At 38.9% G+C, this 15917-nt stretch overlaps 1 protein-coding gene across 1 annotated transcript in view; it reads left to right on the top strand.

Annotated features, from left to right (window-relative positions):
* scn4ab (sodium channel, voltage-gated, type IV, alpha, b) overlaps positions 1 to 15917 on the top strand; it is a 218761-nt gene that overhangs the window by 182058 nt on the left and 20786 nt on the right. Inside the window, exons 17-22 of the mRNA XM_063037680.1 lie at positions 3389 to 3430; positions 6445 to 6568; positions 8431 to 8585; positions 10412 to 10585; positions 12433 to 12555; positions 14431 to 14715. Of these exons, the coding sequence (XP_062893750.1) occupies positions 3389 to 3430; positions 6445 to 6568; positions 8431 to 8585; positions 10412 to 10585; positions 12433 to 12555; positions 14431 to 14715 (903 nt within the window). The remainder of the gene's footprint in view (positions 1 to 3388; positions 3431 to 6444; positions 6569 to 8430; positions 8586 to 10411; positions 10586 to 12432; positions 12556 to 14430; positions 14716 to 15917) is intronic.

Genomic DNA, 15917 nt, shown 5'->3' with positions numbered 1-15917 from the left:
ATTCAAAACAACTTTGGGCTCCTTATCTGAGAAAAGACGTGTTGGCATTGGAGAGAGTTCAGAGAAGGTTCACAAGGGTGATTCTGGGAATTAAAGCATTCAGGAACAGCTTCTTCCCCTCTGCCATCTGATTCCTAAATGGACATTGAACCCTTAGACAGTACCTCACTTTTTTTAGTATACAGTATTTCTGTTCTTTGCATGTTTTTTAATCTATTCAATATACATATACTGTAATTGATTTACATATTTATTATTTTTTAATTTGTATTTATTTTTTTCTCTTTTATATTATGTATTGCATTGAACTGCTGCTGCTAAGTTAACAAATTTCACATCACATGCCGGTGATAATAAACCTGATTCTGATTCTGATCATACGAGGAACATTTGATGGCTCTGGGTCTGTACTTGCTGGAATTCAGAAGGATGGGGAAGTGGGGGGTGCAATCTCATTGAAACATTTTGAATCTAGGACAAGAGGGCACAGCCTCAGGATAGAGGGGCGTCCATTTAAAACAGAGGTGAGGAGGAATTTCTTTAGCCAGACAGTGGTGAATTTGTGGAATTCTTTGCCACGGGCAGCTGTGGAGGCCAAGTTTTTATGTCTATTTAAGGCAGAGGTTGATAGATTCTTGATTGGTCATGGTATGAAAAGATATGGGGAAAAAACAGGAGGTTGGGGCTGAGAGGAGAATTGGATCAGCCATAATGAAATGGTGGAGCAGACTCAATGGGCCAAATGGCCTAATTCTTCTCTTTTATCTTATGGTCTTGTGGTCAAATTCCAGTTCAAATTCCAATTTGTATATACTTTCTGCCCTTCAAAATTCAAAGTAAAGTTTATTATCAAAGTACATATATGTCACCACATACAACCCTGAGATTCATTTTCCTGCGGGCATACTTAGCAAATCTATAGAACAGTAACTATAATAGGACCAATGAAAGATCAACCAGAGTGCAGAAGCAATAAACTATGCAAATACAAATATAAATAAATAGCAATAAATAGTGAGAACATGAGGTAATGAGATAAAGAGTTCTTAAAATGAGATCATTGGTTGTGAGAACATTTCAATGATGGGGCAAGTAAGTGTAATTATCCCCTTTTATTCAAGAGGTTGATGCTGTGGGGTGGTAACTGTTCTTGAACCTGGTGGCGCGAGTCCTAAGGCTCTTGTACCTTTTATCTGATGGCAGCAGTGAGAAGAGAGCATGACCTGGGTGGCGAGAATCTCTGATGATGGATGCTGCTTTCCTACGATGGCATTTCATATAGATATGCTCGGTGGTTAGTGAGGTTTTACGCATGATGTACTGAGCTGAATCCATTACCTTTTGTAGGATTTTCCACTCAAAGTCATTAGTGCTCCCATACCAGGCTGTGATGCAGCCAGTCAATACCTCCACTACATATCTATAGAAGTTTGTCAAATTTTTAGATGTCATACTGAATCTTCACAGACTCCTGAGGAAGTACAGGCACTGCCATGCTTTCTTCACAATTGTAATTATGTTCTGGGCCCAGGACAGATGCTCTGAAATAGTAACACTGAGGAATTTAACGTTGCTGGGCACCTTCACCTCTGATCCACCAATGAAAAATCTTCCTGTTCTTGCTTGGATTTTCATTTTCATTTTTACTATCCTGTGCCACAGCTTTATCATTTAGTTTTGATTAATTATACATCCTGTCTCTTGTACCCTATCCCCCCTATAACCCTAATAACACAATTTGCCAGGACACTGCTCCCAGTACAGTTTGATGAAGCCTGACTCAGTACTGGTAGCAGTGCTGCATGAATCTGAGCTTGTTTTCACACCCCGGTCTTTGAGTCATGCATTCACTGCTCTAAACCTTATTTACCCTCTGCCAATTTTCCTGTGGCCCTCTGATTCTCTTCTTTGTGGTTCTATTTTCCATCAATTACCTTAAATTTTCATAAACCCTTAGTGAAATCTACTTCAAAAGTACATGTCCTAGTGCTTACACAGAGGATGACAACTGACAAACTGGATCCTCCCCTTCTCACTCCAAGTCCTTCTCCAGCCCAGTAAAGTTTCTTTTCCCTGGTTTTGTGTTCTCTGTGCTGCAAAGAACAGTGTCTTTTGTCCTCTACAATCGTCTATGAGTATTATATTTCTCTTTTCTTCCTCCACTTGAATGATCCCCTGAGCCATGGTACTTTGCAGTCCCCAGTCTCATCCAAAAGGTTATAAGGACCTCACACATGATACAAGAGGGGTAAGTACAGAGGCTTCTCAAGAGCTGCGCTCTGAATACAGTCCTCACCTCCTCCTTCTCCTGACCACTAATCACACCTGCGATCATTAATCTAAGTGATCCAATTTATCATGAAGCAGAGTGTACTGGTAACTCTCTTCCTGCTTGATATATTGCATTGCCTGAAGCTCAGACTCCAGCTCACCAACCCTGAGCTAAAGATAATCGAACAGCCAACACTTGCTACAGATATGATTCACAAGGGGATCGATCAGTCCCTGCATGTTGCCATTACAACACATTACCAAACTATCATTGATCTATTTAAATGATTAACATGGATTTCATTATCTTAAATGCTTTCTTTAACTGTGCTAATGTTCCCTGACTGAAATCTCTTAGCCAGTCAGAAGTAAGTGGGAAGTAATACCCACCAATCAGTTACAACCACTTTGTCCTACAAAGTTGCAGTCTAGCTCGGAAAGCCAGGATGTGACTCTGTCTGGGTCTTTTACTGTTTTCCCATCTTCTCATTCTCCACTCATCAGCCTGTGTCTCCTGTTCTCCTGCCTTCCTGCCCTCCATTCACTGGGTCCATGTCTCTCCACTCTCACACCTATCCACTCTCCACTGACTCCCCAAACTCCCAACTTCTTGTCCTTGTCTCACAGGTCTGAGTTTCTGTGCTCTCCCATACCCCTGGGCTCCACTCCAGATACCCCATTCTTCAAAATAAACACTCAGACTCTTAGAAACTCAATTAAGAGCTTCAAGAGAGCACGAAGAAATAGATGCTAAATGGAACTAACTCCAATTCCATTTAACTGAGAATGAGTAAACAGCAATAGGTATGATTCCATTATATGATTTCCACTGTAACCCCACTTCTTCAGGACAGGCAAAGGCTAAAGTTAATTGACCAAGTCTTCACCAGTGTTGTAGACTTCAGGGATAGTGCAGCATCAGTTGAGATCCTGGTTCAGACATCTAACCTGTGTTCTCAACTAGTGCGAATGAAGATATAACCACACATTCATTCTCTCCTACAAATACTATTAGGTTCAAAATGAGTCATCTAAGTGAAGTAATGAGTAGTAATGAGTAGTAATGAGTGAAGGTATGGTAATGAGACTGAAAAATATCTTGTATTTTTTTTTGCAGGATCAGGATTTCTTGAAAAAGAAAGAAGAGGGTCTGAAACCTGTAAGTTTTTTTTAAGCAACGCACACAAAATGTTGGTGGAACGCAGCAGGCCAGGCAGCATCTATAGGAAGAAGTACAGTCGACATTTTGGGCCGAGACCCTTCGTCCTGATGAAGGGTCTCGGCCCGAAACGTCAACTGTACTTCTTCCTATAGATGCTGCCTGGCCTGATGCGTTCACCAGCATTTTGTGTGTGTTGTTTGAATTTCCAGCATCTGCAGATTTCCTTGTGTTTGAGTTTTTTTAAATGAGTGTTTGATATTTTATCAGATGAATTATTTTCTTTTTTTGGATTTTTCTTCCCTCTGTAGAACAGTTAAAAACTTGAGTTTATGTAGATGTGTTTGACCTTGCATTTTTCGCACGCAACCGTCTGCATATGTGTGCGGACGGACACACACATGCATACACACAGTTGTTATATAGATGGCCGGCTTTGCCACAAAGCAACATGCTGATGTAGCTTCAGGATGAAACATTAGCTGCAGATCATTTGTCTCAACAATAATACAGATTCTATTTCAGAAATTAGTCACTGGTCGTAAACCTCAGGGCAATATCTTGAGGACAGGAATCTTTCCTCATAATGGAATCATTTGATGGTTATGGTAAGGCCACTGTTGAATAAGTTAACCAAAATGTGGCATGTCTTAACATTGCAGACCCATTCATTTCTACAATTCAAATTATATAATTAGATGTTTGCAGCTGGACTGGTACTGACGCAAGCTTTTGAGATTAGATTGACCTTGTAACCAGGCCCAGCTAACATATGGCAACTCAGATCTTTTTGGTCACAATAAATAAATATTCTAAGCGTATTTTTCAAACTGGCCTGCGTAAGGAATGTCTTGCAAGCTTCAGGAGGACCTAGGGATCCATAGCAGATTGCCAGCTACTGTCTTCCCATTTTTGTAAGACTGCATAATCTACCCTGTGGAAAGTACGGTCAATTTTTGTTGAAACCATGAGTGAAATTAGCCTTGAATCACATGGAAAATTGGCAGTAGCAAAGTACACAGCCTATTTGACATTACATCTAAATATGGTTCCCTTTGAAGTCAACCCCTACTTTTCATAAATCAGCCACAAAATAACTGAGTAGTGAATCAAAAGATGAAGCAAAAATAAAACATACAGAATTTTTGGTACTACCTAAACTGGATTGAAATCTGATGGCCTCACAAATCATCTGGCATTCCTACACAAAACACATACTCCTTTGTCGAGTAGTAGTACTGTTCTTGCAAGATGTGTTACCTTTTCTTTATTTACAAGGGGAAATAGCATAACAACAGACTCCTTATACAAGAAGCAAACCAATTTCTCTCTAATGTTTAATCACAGTAAGGTTCAGAGTAAATTTTATTATCGAAGTACATATACATCACCATGTCCAACCCTGAGATTCATTTTCCTGTGGCATACTCGGCAAATCTACAGAATAGTAACTATGACAGGATCAATGAAAGATCAACCAAAGTGCAGAAGACAACAAACTGTGCAAATGCAAATATAAATAAATAGCAATAAATAATGAGAACATGAGATAATAAGATAAAGAATCCTTAAAACTGAGACCATTAGTTGTAGGAACATTTCAATGATGGGGTAACTGAATGTAGTTATCCCCTTTTATTCAAGAGCCTGATGGTTGAAGGGTAGTAATTGATCTTGAACCTGGAACTGTGGAACCATGAAGAATTGTCAAATAATTCAGGAAATCAGCAGACTATAAGCTCTTGGAGTGGGCTTCCATCTGCCCAAACACGTAATTTCAATTGCCCTCAGTTGTGTTCCCAGAAGTCCATTGCTCCTCATCTTGAATTGAATTGAATTGACTTTATTTCTTACATCCTTCGCATACATGAAGTTAAAATCTTTATGTCTCCATCTAAATGTGCAATGTACAATCATAGTAATTTATAATAATTTATAATAAATAGAACAGTCAATGTAGCATAGAAATACACTCAAATCAGTCTGATGGCCTGGTGGAAGAAGCTGTCACGGAGCCTGCTGGTCCAGGCTTTTATGCTGTGGTACCATTTCCTGGATGGTAGCAGCTGGAACAGTTTGTGGTTGGGGTGACTTGGGTCCCCAATGATCTACCGGGCCCTTTTTTCACACACGTCCTTGTAAATGTCCTGAACCATGGGAAGTTCACAACTACAGATGTGCTGGGCTGTCCGCACCACTCTCTGCAGAGTCCTGTGATTAACGGAGGTACAGATCCCATATCAGGCAGTGATGCAGCCAGTCAGGATGATTTTAATTGTGCCCCTGTAGAAAGTTCTTAGGATCTGGGGGCCCATAGAAAACTTCCTCCACCATCTGGGGTGACAGAGACGCTGTTGTGCCTTTTACACCAAACAGCTGGTATGTACAGACCACGTGAGGTCCTCGGTGATGTGGATACCGAGGAACTTAAAGCTCTTTACCCTCTTAAACCCAGATCCACTGATGCCAATAGGGGTTAGCCCGTCTCCATTCCTCCTGTAATCCACAGCCAGCTCCTTTGTTTTTGCGACATTGAGGGAGAGGTTGTTTTCTTGACACCACTGTGTCAGAGAGATGACTTCTTCCCTGTAGGCCACCTTGTTATTGTTTGAGATAAGGCCAATCAATGTAGTGTCGTCAGCAAATTTAATTAGCAGTTTAGAGCTGTGGGTGGCAATACAGTCATGGGTATACAGGGAGTAAAGGCGGGGATTTAGTTCACAACCCTGAGGGGCTCCTGTATTGAGAGTCAGAGGGGTGGAGGTGAGGGAGCCCGCTCTTACAACCTGCTGGCGATCTGACAGGAAGTCCAGGATCCAGCTGCACAAGGCAGGGTCAAGGCCGAGGTCTCTGAGCTTCTTGTCGAGCCTGGATGGAACTATGGTGTTGAATGCTGAACTGTAGTCCAAGAACAGCATTCTCACATAAGCATCCTTCTTCTCCAGATGTGTAAGGACAGTATGTAGATCTTTATGTTTATATTACCTTACGTATTGCTTTTTGATTCGGTGCAGGTAAAAATGATCATTGAATCTTCTCAGTGCAGCACTGTGGATCTGAAGCCTGAAGAAGAAGAGGTGGCAGAGGTTGTAGAAGAAACTCCTGAATCTGATGAGCCAGTAGAGTGTTTAACAGAAGGTAAAGCTACTTGAAAGAACACTGGGGAGAAGGAGGAAAAGGGGGGAACTGTTGCTGATTTACAACCAAAGGCAAGGAACTTGTGACAGGGTTTACAATATGAGAAGCCGTGACTTTTACATTCTTCATTGTTTATACAAGTTCCAGTTCACAGTCTGCCATGGATAAGTCCACAGGGCTGGAAGTTGCTCATTGAGTTTCAATGTCCTTTCTAAAGGATGGAGAACTGAATTTATATTTTCTACATTTTATATATTAGAGATGAATTTGAATGAATGGCCTTTCTCATGTAATTAATGCCTTGTGGAATGTACTGTATGTACTGTATATTCATTTTCGCATACTGTACATTGCTGCACTCTGCCCTGTTTCCTATGGTGGGAGAGTCTAAGACCAGAGGGCACAGGCGCAGAGTAGAGAGGTGTCCTTTTAGAATGAGATGAGGAGGAATTTCTTTAGTCAGAGAGTGGTGAATTCTTTGCCACAGGTGGCTGTGGAGACCAAGTCACTGGCTAGATTTAAGGCAGAGGTTGATAGATTCTTGACTAGTCAGGGCATTAAGGGATATGGGGAGAAGGCAGGAGATTGGAGCTGAGAGGGACAAAGATCAGCCATAATGAAATGGCGGAGCAGACTCGATGGGTCAAATACCTAATTCTGCTCCTCTATCTCATAGTGAACATTTTCCCACAAGGATCTAGGCTTTAGATTGTACCTTGTAGACAAATGATTTTTTGACTTCTAGTTCATTGCTTGTTTGCGTCACCTGTCAGCATAGAAATCAATATGTTACTTCTTATCCCGTATTGCCAATCAACATGAGACTCTCCGCCCCTCATTGGACTGCACACATTTAGGAGCAGGCTAATTTTAGCAGGTCTGTTCTTATAATCACTTCCAGACAAGTGACATAAACCATGAATAGCAAATATCCCACATAACCCTTGCAACAACAATAACTTACTTGGCACCAAATATTTTTTATTGCCACAAAGTATTTTATTTTTGTAATGCCACAAAAATAAAAAGTAAGGAAATGTTAGGAATAATCAGTGGGTCAGGTAGCATTACTGGAGAGAGAAGAGTTAACATTTCAGACTGATGACATTTCATCAGAATTATAGAAAGTTAGAGGTAGACTTCTAAGCAATTTCTTACTTTTCTGAGGTTACTGAGTTAAACATTTTTGTTTTCAACTGTTGTTCACCTATTTCCATCATTTTCTGTATTTATTGCTGTTTTTCAGCATCTGCATTGTCTTATTTTTTTGATCAATATAGCTCCATTTTTGATCACCCTGTGCTTTTGTTGTTATTTTGCTCCAGTAGGTTTGACGTTATTTCACACTGATTATGTAAACTAGCCTTCTGTGTATCTGCATGTTGCTTAAAAGATAAATAATCTTATGATGGGTCCTGGAACTGAAATCTTAACTGCTTCTCTCTCCACAGATGCTGCTTGACAAGAATTTATATTTAAGATAAATAATGAAATTGATAATTATAAGTTCTTCCTTTCACTGTATCTACCATATTAATCATGCAAACATTATGATAACTAGCCTGTATTTCCCAAACCTATTTTTCCAAGAAGTTGGGTGTTAAATTTTCCTAAGTTTTGGTACATTTACTAGAGTTGGCCATTCCCAAACCTTCGAAAGAGAATGTAATCCATTTGACTACCTACCTCATGTCCTTTTGATGTCTATCTCTTAAGCATAAAAACAGTTGCTTTCAGAAGTCATGATGAAAAGTATTGTAATTCCCTAATGTTAATCGTTACATCCTAAACCTGTGGAGATGAAATATCATATGTTTAGACAGCATGGGAATAACCTATTTGAACCATTGATGCTTGTGCAGGGTGTTTGAGAGCATGTCCCTGTCTGGATATTGATATAAAGAGCGACCGGGGAAAGATGTGGTGGAACTTAAGGAAAACCTGCTTCAAGATTGTTGAACACAATTGGTTTGAAACATTCATTATTTTTATGATCTTGCTCAGCAGTGGTGCTCTGGTATGTTTCAATTCCTTCCCTATTAATTGATATGCATGTTTAAAAACAGATGTTTAAGCTGCGATTCAAGTTGTTGCCAAATGATATAGACAAGCCATAAAGTCTGTTAGTTTGCTTCTAACTGATTCATATGATTTCTGATAAATTTAGTCCTCACCTTATGATAGAGGCATTTAAGAGGCTCTGAGATAGGACCATGAATGTGCAGAGAATGGAGGAAATGGGCAATGTGTTGGCAGACGAGATTAGTTTAGTTTGCTGTTTAATTAGTTCATCATGGGCTGAAGGGCCTGTTGCTGTTCTGTCGCATTTCACAAATGACAGGGACCTTAACAGCATTGACGTACAGAAAGTCCTTGGTGTGCAAGACCATAATTCTTGAAAGTGCCTACAGAGATGGATCACACAGTGAAAAAGGCACTTGCAACACTTAACTTCATAGGCTGAGGCAATGAATGGAAGAATCGTGACATCAAGATATAGTTACACTGAAGCTGGCATATTGTGAACAGGAGAGAAGCTGTTGCCTTGAATGGAGCACTGCAGTCATTAAGGGGAAATTGGATAAGTTGACATTCTCACTGAATATAAGATGCTGAGGGGTGACTTCATAGAGATTTATAAAATTATGAAGGACATAGATGGGATAGGCTGTCAGAATATTTTTCCGAAACTAGAGGACATAGGATTAAGGTGGGGGTGAGGAAATTTATAGGTGACATAAAGGACAAGCTTTCTAGACAGGGAGGTTGATGAGCTGAAATGAGCTGCCATGGATGTGATGGAAGCAAACACAATTCAGTTTAAAAGGAATATGGACAATCACTTAAATATGAAAAACACAACGGGTTTAATGCAGGTAAATGATGTTACAGTCAGCATAGACAAGGTGGACTGAATGGATCATTCTCTGTGCTGAACATTTCTGTAATCTCATTATGCTATGAAAGACTGAAGCTCACCACCATATTTAAAAGAACAAGGAGTTTAGGATGGTCTTCCCTGTGGCAGGCACACACCATGAATTAATAAAGAAAAAAATGTTTGGACAGGAAGTAGAATCACAGTCTTTGTATTTTGGTTTAGTAGCACTGTACATAGATGGGTGGGTTAGGATTAGGCTGGACATGGAGATCTATATCAGGCAGACTTGGAAGAGAGATGGTCATCTACCAGCAGGGCAGGGTTTTTGGAGGCCAGGAGGTGTGGTCTCAGAAATGAGAATAAAATCATTATGATGAGGTGGCGTTGTGATGGGGGTTCTTAGAAATGGGAGTGGAAGGAGGCATTGATCAGGAAGACAGGAGAGTAGGTGTTGGGGGAGGCTACTAACTGTGGGTTGGGATAGTAGAGGAGTGTAAATAGTTAAATACATCTTTCAAATACCTGCAGTGTTCCCAGTTAGCACTTCAAATGAAGCTTACATGGGAAAAAGATACCATCACATATTTGCCTGAAGTAGAAGTCAGTCATAAGGCTGATTGATTGATGAAAGTGCCTGATCAGGTTTCACTACTAGCATGATTTGACCCGCAACTGGTCGCAAATACAATTTACTCTGAGCTAAATTAATTTTTAATTGCATAGCATTGTACTAACCATCAAATTTCTTGGCAATAATCTGTTAAAGTGCTGACAATTTTAAATGCCAATACTCCCATAGTTCAGGGGATGCATAGTGTCAGCATTTCCCTGGTGAAGATGAAATGATGACGTAAGCACTCCATGCAGTTTCGACAACACATTATTATTTCGATAAAACTGTGCTAGAATGTCTTAATTTATCTCCTTATGTACAAAGGTCTAAATTCTAAATTTACTTACAGGCTTTTGAAGACATTTACATAGAAAACAGGAAGATAATTAAGATATTGCTTGAATATGCTGACCAAGTATTTACATATATCTTTGTTGTGGAAATGTTACTCAAGTGGATTGCTTATGGATTTAAGACTTACTTCACCAATGCATGGTGTTGGCTAGACTTCTTGATCGTTGATGTAAGTATGGCAAAAAAAAAATCAAGAAACAATAAATTACAAGGCAAAAGAAATATTAAAACCCAAATTAATTTATACAAAAACATTAGCCTTGACATTTAACAATAACTTTGTCTTATTTTAATTGGGTTTGATTACTTTTACGGGTGCTTACCCATACAGACAATATCACAGATCAATTTGGGGTGAATATAGGAATAACAGTGATGATCAGGAAAATTGATAGACTCCCAACTGTTGCCCAATAATTTGGGTCCTTGCCAAAATCTGAGTACATACAAAAGACCCTGAAACTTATCCCCAGCTAGTAGCACTAAACACACTATTTAAAGCAGCAATACATTGTGTTCCACTTCCGAAATCTGATTCTGTTCAAGTCAATGGAATCAAATTTCGGAAGTAGTCTACAATACACTGATAATATTTAATGGTGTATTATAGAGTAACCAAACAAGGATAAAGTTTTAGACAGTTGATTCACACTATGGAGTACCTTCAATTGTTACTGTTAAATCCATTTAAAGATAATGGGGTATATTCAGAAAGGATACCATTGAGCAAATCAGGCCTCCTTACAGAGGTAAAAGAGATTTATTTTTGTGAGAAATTTAATTGTGTAGGCCATCTGTAACAGAGATTGCTCAGTAAATGCACTCGTTACACACACACACACACACACACACACAAACATTGCCATGTCATTGCGCTGAGTGTACGCGCTTCAGTGTCTTCCCCAGTATATTCTCATAATGGGTCCTAAATCCAGCTGGTGTGCTTGAGATGGCTTCATGGTGCCTTTCCCACCATACACAGTGGAATATTCCAATTCTTTAGTCATAGAGATTTGTGACTGTGTATAATATTGTTTGTATGCTGTATTTAAGGTTGACACTTATACTTATTTTTTAATATTATCGTAATTACATTGTGGGGTGCATCATATTCTAATTCATGTGCAGTTTTGTCTTAACTTTGTGGGTAATTAACGATGGTATGTCCTGGTGTCTAATAAATGGGGAGGGAGAGGAAGGGAAAGGGAGGGAAGGGGAGAGGGAGAGAGAGATTCACACTGGACGAAAGTAGTATGGAGCTATTATTGTGTTTTCCAGTAGTTACCTTTTCCTAAATATTGGCAGTTTTCTTTTCACTAATTCCTATAAGTTTGATTTTTCATGCACCTAATAAATACCCTTGCACTAAGTGCCTAAGCAACTGCAGCCACGTTTTCCTTTGGTCAAAACTCACGCATCTTGCACCAGCACAAAATGTGCCCCAACATAAAAGTATTAGTGATCTTCATTCAAATCTCAACAGGAAAATTGATGAGATACTTATTTTGAGGTAAAAATACCATGGCAGTCTGTCAAACTTGTACATGATTGTCATAATTTTCAAAAGAAAACATTGGCAGAGAACCTTCCAAGATATCCCAAGGAATTGACAGATAATGAATGATGTCAGTAGTGTTTCAGTATGATCTGCCCAGTACTGATAGAAATTATTCTTTCATAGTTGCAGTTGGTACATGGAGCTTAGAAAAATATAGGGCTATGGGTAACCCTAGGTAATTCCTAAAGTAAGTACATGTTCGGCACAGCTTTGTGGGCTGAAGGGCCTGCATTGTGTTGTAGGTTTTCTATGTCTCTAATTCTTTTACATGATATATTTCAGTACAAGAGATAATACTTACTATAGTCAGTGAAATATTAATGAAATGTCTGCAAGTAAAATTTCATTTGATATCCAGAGGTCTTCTTTCAATATTATTTTATGAAAGTTACAAATTAATTTTATGCTCTACAGACTTTAAGGATAACTTCTAATTTCTTTCTCTTTCAACATTTAAGGTGTCTTTGATCAGCTTGACAGCAAAGATCCTTGGCTATGATGAATTAGGACCCATCAAGTCTCTCCGGACCCTGAGAGCCCTGAGACCCCTAAGAGCTTTGTCTCGGTTTGAGGGAATGCGGGTAAGTTGATCACCATTCTATTCAAGCAATATTTTTTATTCAGCATTTCTGCAAAATCGTCCCTGTTTTGCTTCACATTATTTGGAAGGAAACAGTGGATAATGCTAAACCAAACTGATGAACCTTTTTTGGTATTTACTGCTTAAAAACTTCTAAAGAGAAAGTCCATTTCAAGAGTTATCCTAATTCTTTGTATATCTTTTTGGTCAAACATTGTGCTGGTAGACTGCAGGTGATGGTAAGTTTCATTTTTGATGCCTGCCTTTATTGTGAGGTGATTCCTGAGATATATAAAGCCCTTTCTTTTCCATAGTTTGACTGAGGCGCTTGATTTTCAGAGGCTGTAGTTGTACACTTGTTAGAAGGCTCTTAAATTCCATCATTTTGTATAAGTCAATAGAAGAGTCAATAATGACCTGGAGCTCAGTCTCCAAACAGTCGCTCATTCAATAATTGATAATTGTACTTGGGGAGATCTTAGCTCTGGGGTGAAGATGTGAAACTGAGCAGCTTCACACTTGATGAATGCTAACTCTAGCAGGAAGCTCATTGAAGGGAAAGGGCAGGATTGTAGCAAGGAAGATTGGGATGGATGAAGAGGGACAGGTGTTGAGCAGCACTGATGCTAAATGGACTGGAGTAAAGGTTCTGTGGAAGCTTAGAGGGCAAAGGAGGGTAAATGATGTTAAAGTTGACAGCAAAATATCTTATGAGGAAATAAGATTTATAGGGACAAAGAATGAGCCTGGAAACAGAAAGCATGGAGAATTTGGCAAGGGTTTGCCATGGTCAGGCAACGTGCAGACTGGTTAGTGCTGATGGGAGAATTCCCATTCATGTACGGCACCAGTCACTGCCCATCACTCCCAGTGAATTAGGTGCTGTCATTATCTATACTAGTGTCTACTGTCCAAGATAGAAGGTAATCAGTTGAGATCGAAATATCCAAAGATTCTTGGAGATGTAGATTTTTCACATGCTGCCTGGGTGAAAAGCTATTGATATAGATTGGTCAGTCAACGTCAAAACTGCCCTTCCCATTTACAACCACTAAATGGAAATAAAAAGGGGATTCTTGTTTATCATAAATAGCCAACCAAAAACATTCAGCAAAAAGCTGCAAGTTCTGCCAAATGTGCCTTAGGATTATAAAAATAAATTGGAATATCATGGGTCTATAATCTTTCTTAAATTGTTATCAAAAGAAAACAATTCAAGACACTGGAATCATTCTCAGTGGAATAGAATTCAGAACCAAAGAAATGAAATTTACTCAAATCAGACAAACTAACATACACAGCTCAGGATGTCATATTATACAAAGGGTTTATAAGTACTGGTCTAAGAAGATTTATAAATAAAACAAACCAAGAGATTATTACCACCAAGTGATGATAAGATTAATTTTTCCTGAAGAAGGAAGGCAAGAGGGATTTGATGAAGTTCTTTAAAATTAAGTTGTGTTTTGATAAGATGCAAAAGATGCAGAAGAAATGCTTCCATTGGTGAGGAGCTGAAAACCAGAAGTGATAAATATGACATAGTCACTGATGAATTCAATAAGAAATTCAGGAGTAACTTGTTTATACAAAATTTGGTTAGAATGTGTATCTAATAACCATGTGGAGAAGTGAGGTGAGTAATGCAGATGAATGTAAGGAAAAACTAGATAAGCACCTCTAGGAGAAAGGAAATATTGATTAGATGAAATGAATTAAATGTGGATCACTTGAAAATGTTGGCCTGTTTCTCTAATGTAAATATTATGTAATACCATGCAATAGGAAAATAGTAAGCAAGCCTCTTCATGAATGCACATCTGGGTCGGCATACTTTGTAAACCGTGGCACTTACTGTTTGCATTTATTTTTATAGGTGGTTGTCAATGCATTGGTTGGCGCTATCCCATCCATCATGAATGTTCTGCTAGTCTGTCTTATCTTCTGGCTGATTTTCAGTATAATGGGAGTGAATTTGTTTGCTGGAAAGTTTTACAAGTGTATAAATACCACAGATTCTGAAATCTTTCCCATTGAAGAAATAAATAACAAAACCGATTGTGAAAATTACATTTCAATGATGCCAAATGAAGTGCGATGGGTCAATTTGAAGGTCAACTTTGACAATGTTGGTCAAGGGTATTTATCCTTACTGCAGGTGGTAAGTGAAAATACACATTCACTTATTTGAACAATTGTGCAAGCAACTACTTTCAGTTAGGGTGGTAGTTTGGCCTCAGTGTCTTCAATGAAAGCATACAGAAATAAAACTAACATTCATGCTTTCTGTCATTTCTTGAGAAGCACTTTTGTGTGAAAACAGAGTGAACAGTGGATTTAGTTGAGTAAATCTTTTCTTGAGAAAAATCCTGCCAAGCTTTACTATCTTGAGTCTTAACTTCAATTAGTAATATTGCCTATTTGATTAGTAACATAGTTTCAGATATATTCTAAAATCCTTATTCAACAAGTGTAATATATTACAGTTCGATTCACCATTGAAAATGACTCTCAATTAACATTGTAATGACATCATTTATTTTGAAACCAATAATCAATAATTCTGTTATTGTAAACTTAATGGTATTACCACTACCGTTGAGCAGAATCTAATTCTTCTCAGGTTTCTAACCCGGTACTGGTATGATCTTAACTGACGTTTTGATGACAAAATCTGGCACCTTCATCAGGGATGATGCCTGGGCATGTCTAGTCCAGTAGTATTTATACCCCCATCATCCATCCCTCCTGACTGGTTAGTTTTCATCCAATCGGGTTTCCACTGTCCTAATTTGTTTACAATCGAATTCCAGTTCTTACTTAGAGTGAAACCTTCCTCTTTGTTAAAATTCTTTTTCTGTAATTTTACTTCAATGGCTTCCTTCATCAGGGCAGTCCCAAAAGCCAATGCCGTGGCACAGTAGTTTTGTGCCAAAGTCAGTCTATGGCCATTGCAGGTGCAATGTCCTGCTACTGCCGATTTCACTGGGCAACCCAAACAGATACACCTGTGCTCCTTGATGAGGGTTTCCATGATTCTCCCCATCTCACTGACATACGCTGCTCTGCTTTAATGGGAAATCTTGTAAACACCAGCCGTCCTGAGTCCCAGGTCATCTTTGACCGCCATAAGCTGTGATTTGAGCTTCTTGATGGGCTTGTGGATGGCATTAATCCAGTATTTCTTCAGGACCCTGGTAATCCTTCCAGAAACCATGGAAATGTATAAGGAAGACAGACAGTAGCGATGGGTTCCTCCTCATTGTTAGGTTTCCTGGTTTTTCCTAATTTTGTAAGATATATTAAGGGATCTGTGAGCTCTTCTGTGAATGTAGCGTTACAAAGTCTACTGCCTACATTTCT

This window comes from Mobula hypostoma, chromosome X1 (genome assembly GCF_963921235.1).
Source record: "Mobula hypostoma chromosome X1, sMobHyp1.1, whole genome shotgun sequence".
Classification (NCBI taxonomy): domain Eukaryota; kingdom Metazoa; phylum Chordata; class Chondrichthyes; order Myliobatiformes; family Myliobatidae; genus Mobula; species Mobula hypostoma.
This window is presented reverse-complemented; position numbering and strand designations above follow the sequence as displayed.